Genomic DNA, 19695 nt, shown 5'->3' on the forward strand with positions numbered 1-19695 from the left:
TTAAGGTAAAACGTTACGATTTCGAGAAATGAAAGGCTCTTCTTCGATACTATTTTTGAGCATCCCAGATTTTACGATTACGTATATTACAAACTTCAAAAGAATGAAAATTGAATGCACGAGAAATTTTCACCAATCTTAAAACAACTGAAATATTTGTATAATTTATTATAATATTCCAAGATATCATTCTAAGCGCAATCTACTTTCAATTGTAAGTCCATAATCATTTGCATTTATCTATTTGGAATAACATAAATGGTACATCTCATAAATGGTACTTTATTTTATTCAATAATAATAATAATTTTGTTTTAACTTTAAATTATTTATATGATAAAATATATAAATACACGCAAAGATTATCTGCTCAGCCATATAAATTTCTCTGTCCTTCTTCATCTTCAATGTTTTTACTGCATAGGTTGTTACAAAACTTAACTTACGTAACCTATAGTTCACGTTAGATAAAACAGTATTTACGATCATGCATTCTGTTTCTAACTGTTCATAACATCCCTGAGTTTAGTTGACATCTCTATATTTAGCACGTAAGATTCCGTTACGTTCTGCACTTCGCCAAAGTTTTCTACGAAACAGTGAGCATTCGTTTCCATTGATGCGTGAGAGACGTGTTAGCCAAGTAACGTATGGCTCGATGCCAATGATCGAAAGGTTACTGTAAAAATAATATTCACGATAAATTCTCAAATTCGCTTAAATTTTCATATTTTTTTTCCTTTTTCCTTTTTTCATACATACCATGTTACATCACCTATCACGTATCATGAGTATTTCTTTCATAAATCACACTCACGAAGATTTAAATCAGGTACAATAAAAAATGAATAAAATATTTAAGTTTTCTACGTTATTACAGTGTTATAATAATCGTTTGAATAAAAATGAAACAATTGAAGATTGAAGCAATATAATTGATTAGAACAATTAGTAAAATAAAAAATTTGAATAGTCTCTTATCTTATGCCTAATATATTTAATATGAAAACTGTGTAATTTATGAATGAATGCATGTGATAATGTAAGATAAAGTAGAATCGTTCGTGAGAGAAAATATACATTTACATGAAAAGATAGAATATAAAACCAAAATATGTAGAACAATATAGTTTGCTGTTATAAGGTTGTAAAACATTTTATCAGAAGATAGATAGAAACATATGAAAAACGTTCTTTTTCTTGTAATATATCATAAATAATTTAAGAACTCTTTTCTTCTAAATTTTACCAATTCTCAATTCAATTGTACAATTACTAATTGCTTAAATTTGAAATATTAACGAAGAATAATAATTCAATAATAATTCCTGATAAAATAATAAAAAATAAAATAAATATATAAATAATAAAAAATAAAATAAATAAATAATAAAATAATAAAATAAATATATTCAACTCTAATTAATTTTTCTATAAAAAAATAATTAATTTTTCTCCTTCCTTGAAATTCTGAAAAGTTACATCGTGCATGACATTTGCGTTTTGTCTATGCTCACTTTTTCTATTCTATTGTATTGTATAATAAAATTACACTTTCATTGCAATCATCCCGCTAATGTCCCGCGGGAAATTTTTGCATCGTTTTAATATATTATTCACAGTGACACGCGCATCCAACATTTAATGCCCGGTTCAATTAACGAAATCAGAAAACTACCAGCAACAACATTAGTATTATACAATCTTGTTACATTCTTACGCTTGGGGCGATGCCTTTCAATCATTCACGCTATTACGGAGGGGGGCTTATTTTATTTCTGAATCCATTGAGCTTGATTGACGCAATAATGCAATAAGGGAATAATTGCACACATTGCGTAACTTAGGGCTTAATCACGCGTAATTTCGCGTTGTGTTTTTCACGCGTACTAATGGAACAAATTACTCTTGACGACGTGGGATAACGCAATGTTGGTTTACGTTTCAATTCGACAAACTCAACGTGTATGAATGAAGCCGATAGAAAAATCTACGAAGAATATTTCAGACAAATGGACGACAAACTCTGTTCAAAATTTTCAAATTTTAACGTTTATTTATATTTATACGTAAATATCCTTTTTCTTATGAAATAATAAAATAAAATAATAATAAATAATAATAATAATAATAAAATAATAAAAATAATAATAATAATAAAATAATAATAAAAATATCTGTTTAAAATTTTCAAATTTTAACTTTAATTATATTTATACATAAATATCCTTTTTCTTATGAAATAATAAAATAAAATAATAATAAAACTCTGTTTAAAATTTTCAAATTTTAACGTTTATTTATATTTATACGTAAATATCCTTTTTCTTATGAAATAATAAAATAAAAAAATAATAAAACTCTTCAAAATTTTCAAATTTTCAAATTTTTATTTGTATTTATATATAAATATCCTTTTTCTTATGAAATAATAAAATAAAAAAATAATAAAACTCTTCAAAATTTTCAAATTTTAACGTTTATTTATATTTATACGTAAATACCCTTTTTCTTATGAAATAATAAAATAATAATAATAATAAATCTCTGTTTAAAATTTTCAAATTTAACGTTTATTTATATTTATAAAAATATGTAAATATCCTTTTTCTTATGAAATAATAAAACTCGAATCACAATGATTGAATGACGTACAAATTCCGTTCAGTTAGATCTACGCCATTGTGATTCTCAGCCCTGATATAGTTCTCGATTAAAACCATGTCTTGATTGAAAAAAAAAAAAAAATTAAAAAGTATAATAATTGAACATCGTAAAAATATCCCTTATTATTTTTTATTACCGTATTACTCATTTCATATCTGACCCATTTATTGTGATCACAGTTCAAGGATCCACGTTTCACTGCAATAATTATACCAGTAATACCTTTATTAAAATTCCGTTATGATAATCCAATTGGGACGAACGGGATGTCTCAATTTCGGTAAATGGCGGTCCGTTAATGGGATTAATTAAACTGGAATGTTTACCTGACAACCGTAATTTATTGCGTTTTCACGGTATCCTTATATATATATATATATATTTTTCGAAATATATAACATTGATAATCGAAGATGCGGCTAGTGGACCAATATCGAATTGGCAGAGAGGATAGAAAACAGAGGGAGAAGGGGGGGGGGCAAGAAAGAATGGGGATAAAGAAATGGCTTTCTTCGTGTTCTTGGTATTGCAGTCTTGAAAATATAGATTGACTAGACTGCACCTAAAAGAGTTGAAGGAGTAGTGGAACAGTTGAATACTTGGGTCGCGCCCAAGTATTCTTCGATAAAAGCCCTCAAGTACCTTTATGCTATGGCTCACACCCTATACAAGAGAGTTCGGTGTTCTTTCCCTTTATCGTACGACTATTTCGTGTGCATCAATGGAGATCGGGGTTGGTTTTCGTGACACGACAATTTTACAATGTAAATTATTTGGTTATTGAGATTGTACACTTGTCGATGTACGAAACGATATTAGCGTGATATTTTATAGAAATATATTATTTTGTATATTATTTTCCAACGGGATAAAATAAAAATCGTGATCAAAGAGGATTCTATGAAGAAGAATTAACGTAAAATACGTTAAATTAAACGTAAAAATTTTTCAAAATTTAAAAAATTCTCGAGGAACAAATATCATAAATCACGAAAGAAAAATCTCGATTAGATAGATTTTATTAAATAGCCTTTTAAGAAATATGCTGCTTTATTGTAATCTAATAAAGTACACGGTATAATGAATATTCGTACACGATTGAAGTATTTTCAAAAGCTCTCAATCTTTTTTTCACTTATGTTAAAAATAATTATAATAGCGGAACATTTGTAATGGAACAGAGGATTAATTCAAACGAATTACCCACGGTTGTAATCCGCCCGCTTCTCGTTACAAAGCAGCACAAAATACCCACTGTTAAATATAATAAAGCATCAAACGGATATTTAACCGTTCACCGTATTAACTTCTCCAATCTTCTTACATTCACGGTACCCATACAAAGCGGTTTAAATCCGTACCATAAATTCGTACCACGTATTACGTATAACCAGAACCGCGCGCGCATACGTTAATTTATCGATCGTGTTATTAATTCGATCCCCCTCTACCGCAGCGCCATCTAATTAATTTGATTTCCGCGATCGACTGTGCGTACCACCTTTTCCATTCACCTGTCCCATTACAAACCGGTGTCACTTTCCACCCGACACAGAGTTTTTGCCATTCGCAAAAATCCGTATAATAAGTTCAACGTGTTATAATCCTCGAGGATAAAACCGATAAACCGATATCTCGTCGCTTTCGTCGCGTCTCTTTTCATTTTTCTTCTCGAGAAAGAGAGAGAGAGAGAGAGAGAGAGAGAGAGAGAGAGAGGGAGAAGCAGCGAGGGAAAGCACGATTGAATACGACGATTCTCCCTCGCTGTTGCACGAGTCAAGTATCGAGCCAAGTGACACGAGAAGAACCTTGGCCAATCAAAACGAAAACATCGGCTCGGCTGTGTTGTAATTATGGCCGTGGACGTTAGGCGGCGGAATTCCGCTTCGCGGAAACACTCCCGTGCCCCGTGTCCGTGTACACTAACGAAGTGGCAGTGAAAAACGATGAGAACAGCATGGAAACCGCCTGTCCCCTGTCTCCCCTTTGCACGTCCAAGTATGTGTAAACTTTGCTCAGAGCAACGCATATATAACGTTCTATGTCCTACCTGAGATGTTTCCCGTGAAAGTAGCTGATAGTTTGTTTTGCGGCTAACAACACCCGATTTGCGTGTAACGTGGACGCGATCCAACTGTACTCGAACCGTGCTTGTATCGCATTCCTGTCTTCGGGAAAATTGGAATCGTTTCATTAACGGTAACATCCTTAACGCGCTCGATGCCAGTCGAGTCACGGTTGGACGGGCGTACTTGATTGGGTATTTGGTAAAATAAGTGTGTTACATTAATTAGCGACGCGACGGATAGAGTTGGTTTTGTATATATATATGTTATTTATTCGATTCTTTTTTCGGTTTATAGAATTGAATACGTGATAAATTTATTAATTTTCGTTTCGCTTTGGTTTGATTACAATTAGGAACAGTTATTAATTAAAATAATATATCATCATTGGATTTATTATTTCGCGTGATATTTCAATCAATCTAAAAATGTCTTATCCATGGAAATTATATCATATCGATATATTTTATTGTAAATGAATTTTTGATTGTTGACATGAAAAGAAATTTTGATATTATATAAGTTATTGAAACAATATAAAATAAATCATGCACAATTCAAATTCTAATTTCAAAACAATCTCATCGTTTCATTTAATCAGTTAAGCGTAAAGTTTCACACTTCGATAGCGATAAAAATCTCATAAAATCTCATCCTCATTTATTACATACGCGAGAGCACGCCCAAAAGTGTCTACAGTGGCAAAACACGAATACAATTGGCGGTTGTGCGCTTTAAAAACGAAGTCAACGCACTGGTTGTAAAGCTGGGGGTCGCTAGTTACTTCCAGGAAGGTTACCAGGTTCTTCTTCTTCTTTCCCCGTTTTTACCGGCTTTAATTGAACCTTCGTACAGCTCGGAGGATCCATCCATTTCCCTTTCGCGGTATTCCTCCTCTCTTCTGCTTCGAATCTCGCCGAGTTCACCCTCCACGGAACTCTACGAAAGAGTTTATACCTTTATTGCAAGGATGCATCTGGTACACGTCTTGCTCCCCCTTCCCTCTCCTCTCCCTGTTCGTCGTAAAAAGACGATATCAGCTATATTTCGTGAATCTTGGTCTCTAGATTCCAGGAACGTTGTATAACGCGATGGATTCGAAAGAGGAGGCTTCTTGTAGGCAATGTAACACGGTTCAGAGGCGAAACAGAAACGCGAACGAAACACTCGAAAACCTCTTTTTCTCCTTCTTCTTTTTTTTTTTTTTTTTTTTCTTGCTTACCAACGTGCAACGTCGAAGGGAAGAGCAGTAAAAACTGCGACGATAAAAGCACTTGGCGAATCGTTGCCCTGTGATTTTCTTTGGTGGAAAAATGGCCACGATCGTTGAATCCCACGATTGGAAAAAAAGGCTATGTAACGCTTTTATATATATATATATATATATATTAAGTAAGTTAACTGGGCCATTGGTTTCACTGAAACCGCCATATTATTTTTCCTCTTTTCGTGGTAGCTTGGATTTGAAACGAAATTACTTCCGATTCTTTATTCTTTATTAGTTTTTTCTTTTTTTTTTACTGAAACTGTGTGAAACTTTAATCCAATGTAATAGTCAATGGTCAATTTTTATTTTTCACGTTTATTTATCTGCGATATGTTTCGTGTCCTTTTTCTACTGTAATTTTATGAAGAAGGAAATTCTTATTTGTAATTGATTCATTGACAAACTTTTTCAAGTATTCTTCAAGTATTCATAATATTCTTGATAATAATATATAATATTAATTAAATTATATATGATAGTATTAAAAAAAATAAAGTACTATGTACGTTTATCAGAATATATTGTCTTATTATTAATTTCTGAATATGTTTAAACATTTTTTAACAGTATAATGTGATTCACGAGATGAAATAATTTAATATATATAACGTGTAATAAGCTTCATTAACATTTTATTAATTCATATTATTAATCATTGTATCATAATTTTATTCAAATATAATCTTAAATTATCTTTCTATTATAATTATTCTTACAAATCCATTCTTATCTATTTCTTTAAACTACATGATTATGTAAGATCTTAGTCAGAGATTTACCGTCTACGAACTCTTATTATCTAGCTTACATGTTTCATGTTCTTTCATATATTTCTTCTTTATCTCCTGTATAACCATGGTAAATCAATTTCAAAACACTGTTGCATTATCTGATGTTACATTTTCATTTCGAACTGCACAAAAACGACATATTTATTTCTATCATAATGTTTCTTATATTTTACATATAGAAGATATAGCGAAATTAAAATTAGAAATGTTAAATCGATATTAATTAACTTAATAACAATGGAATTATATTATGTGTATTTCGTATAGAATTTTTAAAGTTATTTATTTCTGAAGCATTTTGCAATATCAAATTTTTTTATTATGGAATTATTCTTTTTATATCAATTATTAATTTTCATTCACATTTCAATCAATTTATTCTTTGTTATTGGACTGACAAGGATAAAAAGTTACATTTGATTTTCATGCAAATATTTTTCACATTAGTGTTTTGTATATTTTATATAAACGACATAAATAAATATGTTAAATATTTTTCTTTTCGTATTCAGTTTTACCTGAACATACATAATTTCGTTTATAAAATATCGATCTATCAGAAAACTTTAAAAAAATGTTTAAGAAATTATTGTTAAATATTTTAACATAAATTATGATGAGTAAATATTTAATTCCAATGTATAAAAATCGTATATCATATTATATTAATTATAACGTATGAATATTTTAAAGAAAAATAATAATTAAATTTAAATAACGTAGTATTATTTGATCCACCGAACATAATACCTGGAAACACCGCTAGAATGCGTAGAACAATCGATTCTCGCTCGCGGTAATAGATGCTTGCCGAATATTAATATAGCCTAGTAAGCAATACGTGGACAAGCAGTTTCATCGATCGAACGATCTTGTAACCCTTCGTTCAGCTTCTAATTAAATGATAATGCCGATATTTGCGATCTTTGCATCGTTGATCATGAAATATTCAAGTATCCATATAAGACATGAATTTATAGATATTTGTATTTTATATTATTTGTGTGATTATATTCAATTATTCATTAATGATAATTGTAAGAGAAAAGTTGAGAATAAGACAAAACATTGGTGATATAACAAATACCCATTTTAGAATTTACTTAGATATTACTTGGAAATTTACGTGTGTATTATCTACATCATTCGTGAAGGGAAGAAAAAGGAATGTCGAATCTGATAAGAATCGAGAAAGGGCGTGCAATCGTAAGTTTGAATCTCGTTGGGTGGAGGACAATCGGGAAAGAGGATCGTTTAATGTTCCTGTAAAGAAACGGGGGGGAGAACTCACCTCTGCACTTTAGACCAACTTCTCGAGACGTTGGATTATAGTATAGCCCGATTCACTCTCTCTTTTCCTTTACCCACCTCCACCTCCGGAAGTGGAAAAAGTTCTTTTCTTGACTCGTATAACGTGGGTGGGTGGGCTACGTTCTCCTACCTGTGTTTCTTTTGCGTTAGAGCCCTTCTGGCTAAACTTCTGGCCCATTAATTTACATTAGGACATTTTTCAAGAGCTCCCAACGCCCGTGTACCTTAAAATTGGTGAAGTCTTCTTTTTCACGCCACTCTCTCCCCGGGAAAGGAACGCCCCCGAGTTCGTGTTTCCCTTGTCGACGTTGCGCTTGAATTCTTTACCATTAAACACCGAAAGAAGTGTCGTGTGTTTCGCTCGGATAATTTTGTTAGTCCTTTATTTCCTGCTCTTTTATTGTTCACACTGGGAAACGTCAATGGAAGATTGTCATCTGATTTTTCCATTTTGTGATGTTTTTATGCGCAAGATTTTCTGTATTGTAATTCATGTTGGATAATTGGAAAAGGGTTTTGTATTACGAAGTTTTAATTTTAATTAATTATATATCTTTTAGAAGAAGAATATCGAAAATAATATTCTTAAAATTTGTATTAAATTTTATTTTTTAATATTTGAATCAGTTCTATTAAATAATTTTATTAAGTAATTGATAATATTAAACTTAAGTGAAATTTATTATTAGAATTACTATTATTAAAAGTCATATCATTTAAATAAAAATAATTAATGGAGATTGTATATTAGGATACAAGCATACATCTTTGAGAGTGTCAACCATGATTAATAAGAATTTACATAATCGCATTTACATAATCGAAATTGATACAATTATTATCAATTAAAATATTCTATTAATATTCTCAATAATTTTCTATGTATTCATATATTTTTTAATTGTACATGTATATTTTATTTGAAATATCAATTTTATGAAAACTAAAATCTTTTTCTATATATAGCTTGTTTAATATGTTTAAACTGAAATAGGTTGAAAATTATATATTATAGTTATATCAAAAACCAATATGTGTACATATTATTATTTTCATAATCTTTATTCGCCAGGGATAAAATTTTATTCTATTCGAATAAAATCCTGGCCATCATTGCAACCATTGTGATAATGTGTGTGTATCGAGTGGAAAGTCCAAGTACCAATTGTTACTACAATCTTCTTTAATACGTCACGTACAATACAAATGATCCTATTATCACACAGAACGTGTTGGTAAATGTTCCAAAACGACATTTCCATTTCTGTTTCAGCACACTCTAACGGGCCACTGCGGGAAGGTGATGGCTGCGAAGTTTCTTGGCGAGCCTTCAAAAGTAGTTACTGGCAGTTACGATCGTACCCTAAAAATTTGGGACCTGCGTAGCAAAGCGTGTAAGTAACCGGTGCCAAATAAATAGGAAACGTTTAGTATATAATCAGTATATACTCTGATATTTTATTCGTGATCAGAACATTGTTGCACTATATATATATATGTATGTGTAGACAGAAAATAATGCACAGTATTACTGGTAATCACGTTCCTCATTATTTCCATTAATCCAATAATTCCAAAAATGAATAATGCTAATATATTTACTGGAATTTAAAAGAATCATGAATCTGAATATTCGTACGTGTATACGCAGTGTTTTTATGCATATAAAGTATTTTTGAATAATCAACAAGTGCTTTGCACGAGTGAAAATAAGAGGAAAAATTATGTGAAATTTTGCTGCTACGATTTGTCGTAAAGTTATTAGCAGATTATAAAAAAGGATTTTGTTAAGTTTTATATTTTTGCAGAGGAACAGAAGAAAAAAATATAACATCTTTAAATCTTTAAATTTTGGATTTAGATTTACAACTTTTTTTATCCAAATATTACACAAATGTTGTGAAAATATTATTAAGAATATTGAAGAGAAATTTTCATACGCTTTATTAAAAAGACTATTAAAATAAAAAAGAAGTAAAAGAAATATTGATAGAAATATAGATAGTCTTTTTTTTTTTGTAATTAGACACTGTATTTTTTACACAGTTTTTTAAGCGACTAAAATATTGTATCATTACCTGGTAGTTCGATTTTCAATAAAATAAATAGTTCAAGGAATTAACATTACAGGCGTTTTCTAAGCGTTAAAGCGTGAAATTAATACATGTGAATGTATAACTTATTATCTAGTCATTTTCGTTTTAAATTCTTTTACGGTCTAATATTTTAATTATACGCGTTTTAAACTGTTAAAGATACTTTCTAGTTTTTCTACATCCAATCTTAGATTCATTATATTTTTGGGCACATAAGATATAATTTATTTTAAAAATATAATCTTTCCTCGCACATGAAAGTATAAATAAATTATTCGTCTATAGTTGTTAATTTGAATTTGAATTAAAAAAAAAATATATATATATATATAAAACATTTGAAATTAATAGTACCATGACGAGGATATTTTGAGATTAACATATTTTGATAGCTATCTTTCCCTATTTATTAATGTTATAAATTACAAAGCCGCCTCATATTGACGTAATAGCCTATTAACGTAAAAAATTCTTTGCAACTAGATAGTTCAATTTCCTCGCACCTTTATACTCGATTCTCAGCATCGTCTCGTTGCTTTCCCTTATTTACGAGCGCTCGTAAAACCATTACACGCCTAATTCGAGTCATCAGGAGGCATAACGTTGCCATAACAGAGGAATCTAAAATAGCGTCGACGGAGTTGTAAGATAACTTTGCAAGATATGGTACATAAAAGAGGTATTACTCCATCCAAAGATGCCCCCCAGTATCTTTAAAAAAAAAAAAAAAATCAAAAATAACAATTCTAAATGACCACTTGTTTTTTTTCTTACTCACTATTTCATTTAATAACGAATAAACATCGAATCATTTTTTTTCCTCCCCCCTTTTTTCATAGATTATCACGATCGATTCAAGATATTCCTCTTTCTTGTAATATCCCCGATGATAGGATATTAATATATTTGTGGAACCGTATTTCTTCGGAAACTTTCTACGGACAAATATAAAAGCTGTAATGTACAAAAGAGTGCGCAATCAAGTTTTATCATTTATTGGATAATTAAAGTTAATAATGCGAGGTGTAACGTGTGATAAGATGAGTTTATAAAGATCACTTACGCTATATTTATAACGCATATATTTTAAAATTCATTGGTCGAACTATCTAGAGAATCGATATGAAACTTTGCCTTTGACGATCCTTGATAATAAAGTTTCAAATCGATGAGCTTGGTGCCAAGGTAAAAGGGATCGAATAAAAGTTCGATTTTTCGTCCCGTCGTCACTTCGTGAGATTAATTAACACGATAACGCTCTTATCGGTAGTTAACGAAATCTTTTCTAACTCTGCTCCAACAGTGCAGTTTTCTTGTCACGGGTCGGCCCTCTTTGTTCCTGATCGTTGACGGCCCTAACGGATGATGTTTGCCGGTGAGAAGGGGCCGATAAGAAATTGGTAAATTCATGCGGGATGAATGCCCCTCTCCCCTCCCCCCCCCTCCTCTCTCCATTCTGATGGTGGATGGCATCGGTGATTAAACGGAAGTTGCGAACAGAAGAAATTTAATTTAGATCCGGTTGTTGTAACGAGACAGCCGTTAATTCTTCAATGCAAAAGTTGGCGAAGTTTTTCTCTCTCTCTCTCTCTCTCTCTCTTTCTTTTTTTCTTTTTTGAAATTCCGAAAAATTCCGAATCGTCCGTTCACTGCTTTAAATTGTGTAATTTCGCTAGAAGAAAATTTTAATGAAATGCAAATTGCTTGTACACAGACCGTTAACGAAGATGTATAATAACGTGTCGTTGTCGTTGGGAAGAAAATTTGATTTTTTTTCCTCTTCTTTCCTCTTTTTTCCTCCCTTTCTTTTCTTTTTCTTTTCTTTCAAAACTGTAGAACTTAAAAAAGAAGTGCGCGACGCGATATTTTTAATATTCATTGTTTTTAATTTTTTACCGGAGGCAACAAGGAACTTTTGAAATTTCTCGTAATATTTTTTTTTCTTCTAAAAAAAGCGATATAAATATATTCTTTTCACACGAATTGAATGTTTATGATTCTTCGTATAATAATATGAATATCATTAATTGCATTGAATTCTATTCTAATATATTTTAATTATATTGTATCTATATTTATATTATTTTATATTTTATTTTATATTCTCCTGGTATTAAATATATATAATATATAAATTATATACGAATGAATGTATAAGAATGCTAATTTTCTTTTAAACAAGAAATTTTCTTTTTTTTTCAAGAAACAGGTTAAATATTCTTTAAAAATATTATGCTATTTATTAACATCTTATATGTGACATAACATTCTAACATTATTGATACTTAATATAATAATCAATATCAATTATTTTTATTTTATTTTAAATAAATAATTATTGGATTTATTAATAGTTCCATAACGAAAAAAATATATATACAAATTGAAAATTTGAAAATAACGAAAAATTGAAAACGTATAATCGTATTACTCCAAATGTCGCCTTTTGTATAGTATATTTCGATTTGTATCAATTTTTGTAAAACCAATATTTACAAAGTTATCAAAACGGACCTAGTTACGTGAATATTTTTATGTAATTCGTTTATAAAAATAGAGATTTACTTTGGATTATACACGAGTTGAGTTATTTATTTATTTTTTTTTTTTTTTTTTCGATAACGCGTATCGAGGAAAAGCATACATGGAGAAAAAGTAATAATACGAGCGTATTTCGATGCTAAATAATAATAATGATAATAAGAATAGTGAAAAAACTCGTATCACTTCCATTGAATTGATCACGATTATATGTGTATATTCGTGGACGAAAATAATTCATCCATGGTATATTTACTATTCAAACATTTACATCACAACGGTGAACAAATATTGGGAATTATTTTGGGAACGTACACCGCATAGAAATAAAACCATGCGCAATATCAATTTGTATGGATGCGGAAATTGTCAGCCGTTTACGCGAGAAATATTCAGCTCGATAATGCTTTCAATACACGATTTCTTTTATTAGATGTCATCCCTTATCTTTCGATTTGATATATGTTCCGTTGCAGAGTTCTTTGAAAAGAACTATTCCACTATTCGTATTCCGGTCGGGATTCAATTGCCCGTCACTTTTTGTAATATCAAATTAAACTCTCAACTTTTATGGATATAAAAATGAAGAAGAGGCGAGGTATTAATGATGATTCGTGACAAGATTCATATTCAATTACGGATTTTGTATATTTTTTTTTTTTATAATAGTTAAAAGTTCTCGCGAGATTTTATTATAAAGATTTGCAAATACTTGTTTTGGAAGGTGGAAGATGGAATTATAGAAAGAAACGAAGGAAAATTTTGTAAAATTTTTACACGAAAAGTCATGGTTGTCATAAAAGAAAGAGTCTTTTGGAAAAAAATATCTTTTTTATTGCAGTAATTTTAGAACTTTTTAGAAAAGGTTATTTGAGAAAACAAGGAATTCTTGTGATTTTTCTTTCTGATTTTCAAGATTTGACAATCTGACATTTTTTTTTTTTTGGACTTAATAACTTTAAATATTTCAATTTTTGATATAAAATTTCTATCATTTTGATTAATCTTATTATATATATATATAGAATTAACGAAATAATACTTTTACAAAGTTTAAAAAAAAATTATACAATTTTAATAGGATTTCATAATAAAATTGTGCAAAAATGATGCTTGTGACATAGAAAACTTTTTAACTACTGTAATAAATTCAATTTTTTAATTCACCATTTTATGTCTCTCATATAAAATGACAATTCATGTCTATATAAAAGATAAAATAATAAAAATTTTTATATTTTGGCCATTTTAAAATTCCACGGTGCACAAAGATATTAAATTTTCATATTAATTAGCTAATTAATATATACATGAACCATAAGATAATTAAATAATAATTCAAGCAAATCACTTTTTTTCCCACACTTTTCTAAATAATTCTCGTAAAAAAACGAGAATATATTTCATTTTTTACGTTTCAGTGCTTAAATCCGTCAAAATGTACGATACACGACAATAAATTATATTTTCCATGCTGAATACATATAAAATAAAAAAAAAAAATAAATAAAACAAAATAAAATAAAATAAAATAAAATAAATAAAAAATATTTAAATCAATGTATCTGAAATCAAATTTCAAATCGAATTTCGATCGATGAAATTGACGTTCCTCAAACCACCCAATTTTTATCCCCTGCCTTTTATCGTAAAAAATGATTTTGCTACCGCAGAATCTCTTTGGAAACACCTTATATATATATATGTATATATATATCCACGTAAGAAATTATGTCGAGCAGGATTTTTATTACCGGATTGACGATTTAAAAAGGGAAGGATAAGCCGATTATTTACAACCGATTCGGACCGAGGAAAATGAAATATACAGATCGTAGTTCGTGTGGATCTACGGCCGCATCCAGGGATCCTTATCCCCTTTCCAACAATTTTCGAGGCACACGCGATCCTCGCGTGATAAGCGGCGCTTTAAAGAAAAGGGTGGCAAAGTGATAATTTTTTCGGCGAAAGTGGCTATTCCGCGAGGGTACAGGCGACGTGAATCGCTTTCGGCAAATAGGGGTAGCTTTAAAGGGTGAGAAAAGTAAATTGAACGACGGGAGGGATGTGACCGACTGATATGAGCCGAGCCAATGAAAGGTGGACGGTTTGCAAATGTACGCGGGATTTACATCCTCCCCCTCCCCAACAGGCGGTTCACTAATCTCGTGAAACCATATCGTTCGAAGAACCCGTTCGAGATATCGATTTACATTATGGTCAACATTGCTACAATCGAACTTGGTGGGTGGCCAACGTGGGTGGGGCACTATTGACAAAGTATACACGGTGTAGCCTGTCGCGGATGATAGTGGAACGGTCGTATTAATTCGCAAGATCTGACTGGAAGGATGATATTGTATAATTTATCCTTCAGTGGCTCGTTCAGATTATTGGCTTATTTTCGTTTGAGAAAAGATGATATATTAGTGACCAATTCGATATTCAATCTTTTCGAATGTAATTACCTCTTATGTTAATCTAATTATTTGAAATGTTTTGAAAAATGCTCCAATTTGAAAAAAATTAGAATTATCGTCTAGAAAATGATACATAGTTGACTGCAATAATTTTGATCGACCGACTTGAATCAACTTGGAATTTAAATCAAATTAAAAATTTTTTTCGCATAAGATTTCACGAAGCTTCTCAATAATTTTTCGAAATAAAATATTTTCAAATATTTTTCTTTTTTTTCTCGCATCGAAAGAACACGTTTGCACGGTACAGCTATATAATATATCATCCAAACTTTTGCAGACAATTCTAGAATCATTCCAGAATCATTTCTGTGCAATAATGGAGAACGGGTCGCGTACTCGTTGAAGGCAAAAAGTGAAGCCCTTTTGCTAACTTGTCCCAGGCGAATACGAGCACTCGACGAAATCTAGACGCGAAACTTCAATTCTTTTCTTTTTCTTTCTCCTCTTTTTCTTTTTCAACAGAGAGGCACAAGAGCGCTCCTTTCCTTCTCTCATCTTTCTTCTCCTTCTCCCTCCTCCTTCCCCCTCTCTCTCTCTCTCTCTTTACGCGATATAAATATAAAAAACTGGCTTCGAATAAATCCAACATGGCGCGCAATTCGAACCCGTTACTTCCCGTAAAAAAATTAGTACATTTTTCCCACGAGTTTAAACTCTAATAAAATAATAAAAAAAAAAAAACTCTAATAAAATAATATAACTCTAATGAAATAAAATTAATTTCGTAGATCCGGGATAAACTGTTTGATACACACTGACATATACAAACGTCACACTTGACGTCCGTTCCCACGCTTTTGTCGTTCCACGCGCAAAATAGTGAAAATCGAGGCTTCGCTATCAGGGAAAGGCGGGCGAAGGTGGGCGAGGTGTACAAAAGTTTTGCGCAAATAAATCTCGCAAGAGGAGAGGACAATGGGGGGGAGGGGGCGCTGCTGAAAGCGCGTTTAACCGTGAATTATTGTTTAAAGCGCGGCACGGTTTAANAAAAAAAAAAAAAAAAAAAAAAAAAACTACGCTTAAAGTGGATCAGCTGTTTTCTATCGGATTATTATTATCCTTCCTTGCCGCTACACCTCCCTATCATCTTGTTAACGTTTCGCAGCTGTGTCGGCTTACGGAAACATCTGCCGCGAAATGCTTATTCCATTCAAATTTCAGTTGTTTCTGTTTATAGACGTTTAAATACTTAATGAACAGAGGGAAATCTGGCGACAATTGGGTCAGATTTGATACTCAAAGTATCTCCTCCGTCTCTTCATATATATAATCACATTCAAAAGAAATTAAGAATCGTGTATTAATGATTCTCAAGATTATTGCAACAGTTAATCTTTATACCCGTATGAAGTTATTCTTAATAATATGGAGCAAGATCAATTTATATTTTTATTTATTTATGAATTTGTGAGAAACGAAGATCGATGAAGTGATACTTCAAATAACTAAAAAATTCTACTTCGTATTTTTCCATTTATTTCTATGTAATTGTTTATGTATATACGAATCATTCATATTTGAAGCGTTCGTTATTCATTCGTTTTACAGTATGTGCTTTTACGTCGTCGTTTTACACAAGTTGAAGTTGGAAAGATGTAGATCAGTCTCGAAAACTGACAAAAAGGGAGCACGTTTGCGAGATTGAAAGCGCTTGTGCTTATAGTTAACTGTAATCCATTGAGAGGCTTTCTTGGTTAATACGAGTAGAAGCAGGAAAAGTGAATCGACGTCGAGAAACGTTTAGGTACTTTAGATTCAACGTGTAACGAAGGAAATAGAAAATGTGTATAAATTAGATATACGTGCAATTCAATAGTTTATAACATTGTTGACGAATTAACCCATTCTGTAAATATTTTCAACAGTTTTGAATTTGAAATGGAAATCTGTGCAATAAATATAACAAATAACAACAAGTTATTATTTTGTTTAAACTTCTCAATTAGAAGACAATAAACGTGTAATTAATACACATTGAGAATTTTATCAATCCACATTTATTAATAAATAGAATTTGATATTTAAAATTCTCGATAACACTTTTGAGATTAGAGAATTTGTTTACAGTAACACGATTTTTAAATTTAAAGTATAAATTCATGATAAATAGGTAGGATAATTTAATTTGATTTAAGAATCTTTAGGCAATAAATGTTTTTATCCGAGGAGATAAAGATTAAATGTGTTTAAAATTACAAATGCTTTCTTCTTTTAAATTGTAGTTCTCAGACTACAGTCGTTTCCATCGATATCCACAAAGTAATAAGCAAGATTTCAAGCTTAATTTACTTCAGGAAACGACGTTTCTGTCGGCATTTCCGCGCAACTCTTGAGAATCAACGCGCTTCAACATAGAAACTCTTTGACACTGAAATTGCAAATCGGATAAATTACAAATCTACTGCTTACCTTAAAACTGCTATCTTCATCTTTTAAAGTAAACGCGACACTAAACACAGATTAAAACTTGTATTATAACTGAAAAAGTTACTGAAAAAGTTTGTCCAACTATTTCTGAATTTTCAAACAAAATTTCAAAATCAGATATTAAATGGCCATTAAATGAATTTCTTTCTACGTCAACAGATTTTGAAATAATATATTTTCAAATATTCATTTTTTTTTTTTTTTAGTATAGTACAAAATATCAAAAAAATATAAGAGATGATAATCAAAAATAAAACAATTAAAAGAATTTGTTCATTTTAATTTTGAAAACTCATCTTAAATTTTTCTTATAAAAAAATTACAATTATTCAATTACTTTTCAAGTATTATAACAGAATTGTTAAAAATTAGCTGCAATTAAAACTTATCAAAGAAATTTTTGTTACACTTGAAAACACTCTTGTCACAATATAAATCGTATATCGAAATAATAACCACGGTTTCGAAAACGATAATAAATAACGTTGAAACGACTGCCCGTATCCGACGCGCGATTACGAATTTCGCATACGATTGTCCGTTTTACTTTGTTGCCGATGATCTACATTAAATCAAAAGTGATTTACTAGGCGATCAATTAGCTTGTCGAACTTACAGCGACGATACGCCGGTTATCGATATCGCTTGAGGCAACCGTGCTTCCTATGAAGATGGAATTACTGGGTCCAATTACTTGGTGGTAATGCATCATACCCGTCAACTTAGGTGTACCGACGTAAGCAGATTTTATGTGAATACGCGGGAACACGACGCGATCTGATTGAAATTTCGAACCGAGAAATGAGATTTCGTTCTTTTCACACCGCTCCCCAATTGGAATGGCTCTATAAATTTGTAATTTTAAGATTTATCACGCCAATACACGCGCCAATGTAACGGTACATTTATAATTATTGTCCCGTTTAGAAAATTGAAATGAAAATTTTTTTATTCATTTTATTCGCAAAATGAAAAATGTGCAAATGTTTTTATTCACGTTGCAGTATAAAATAATATACGAATACTGCTGAATGATAGAATGATTATTTATAAATGAATAAGAACTCAGATATTTGGTGTTGAATTAAATCTTGTTTGTTTGCAGGTATAGAAACAAAGTTTGCGGGTTCGAGTTGCAACGATCTTGTAACTTCAGACGGTGCGGGCTCTACAATAATTAGCGGCCATTTTGACCATAGAATTAGATTTTGGGATACAAGAGCCGAGTCCAGCTCAAATGACATTTTATTGGAAGGAAAGGTCACTTCGTTGGATTTATCTCGTGGTAAGTTTCGTTTTTGTATGTTCAGAATATTTCATCTTATAAACTTATACGTATATAAATTATATAACTTTATCGGCTGAGATATTATCTGAATAAATAATGATAGATTGGAAAGCCAGTTGCAAAGAAGAATCATTTGTCATAAACTTTTCACATAAAATTAAATCATGGCAAGTGCAACTGGAGGAAATAATTAATCAGATGATATGCAAGATTAAACAAATAGCCAGTATATGTGATAAATTAATAACAGAAAGATTACATTTATATATGCTTTCAATTATAAAAAAAATAATTAGAAAAAAAAATAAATGTCATATTCTTCTGATTTAACGACTTATCACTTATTTTGATTATTATACAAAATTTTTTAATTTATTTTAAAATTATTTAAAATTATTTTATTATTTTAAAATTTTTTAATGATAAATAATAAAATAAATAAAACTTTCGAAATTTATAAAATTGAAATCTTTGAAAATAAAAGTGTCCAGATGTTTTTGTAATTATTAAATATAATTATTAAAAAAAAAATAATAATAAATAAAATTTTCTACGACAATCCCAAGCATTTGAAACGTAGAAATGAAACGATGAGAGAGAAACGTAGAGAAGAATAAATAATACCTCGGTCCATCATCTTCATGACAAAGAGAAAATATATCGGAGTTCGCGAAATTGTTAATCAGTCATATTGAATGCACTTTGTGCATTGATGCAGGCATCAAAGGAAAATATTCAAACTTGTGGGGAGACGGACA

The 19695-nt window shown here is 30.5% G+C and overlaps 1 protein-coding gene across 2 annotated transcripts in view; it reads left to right on the plus strand.

Annotated features, from left to right (window-relative positions):
- Window positions 1–19695, plus strand: part of LOC122713166 (autophagy-related protein 16-1) — a 552150-nt gene that overhangs the window by 509585 nt on the left and 22870 nt on the right. For both annotated transcript variants that reach the window (XM_043933368.1, XM_043933369.1), the window contains 2 exons: window positions 9376–9496; window positions 18755–18934. In XM_043933368.1, coding sequence (XP_043789303.1) covers window positions 9376–9496; window positions 18755–18934 — 301 coding nt within the window. The remainder of the gene's footprint in view (window positions 1–9375; window positions 9497–18754; window positions 18935–19695) is intronic.

Source organism: Apis laboriosa, unplaced genomic scaffold (genome assembly GCF_014066325.1).
Source record: "Apis laboriosa isolate Shangri-la unplaced genomic scaffold, ASM1406632v1 scaffold231_cov149, whole genome shotgun sequence".
NCBI lineage: Eukaryota > Metazoa > Arthropoda > Insecta > Hymenoptera > Apidae > Apis > Apis laboriosa.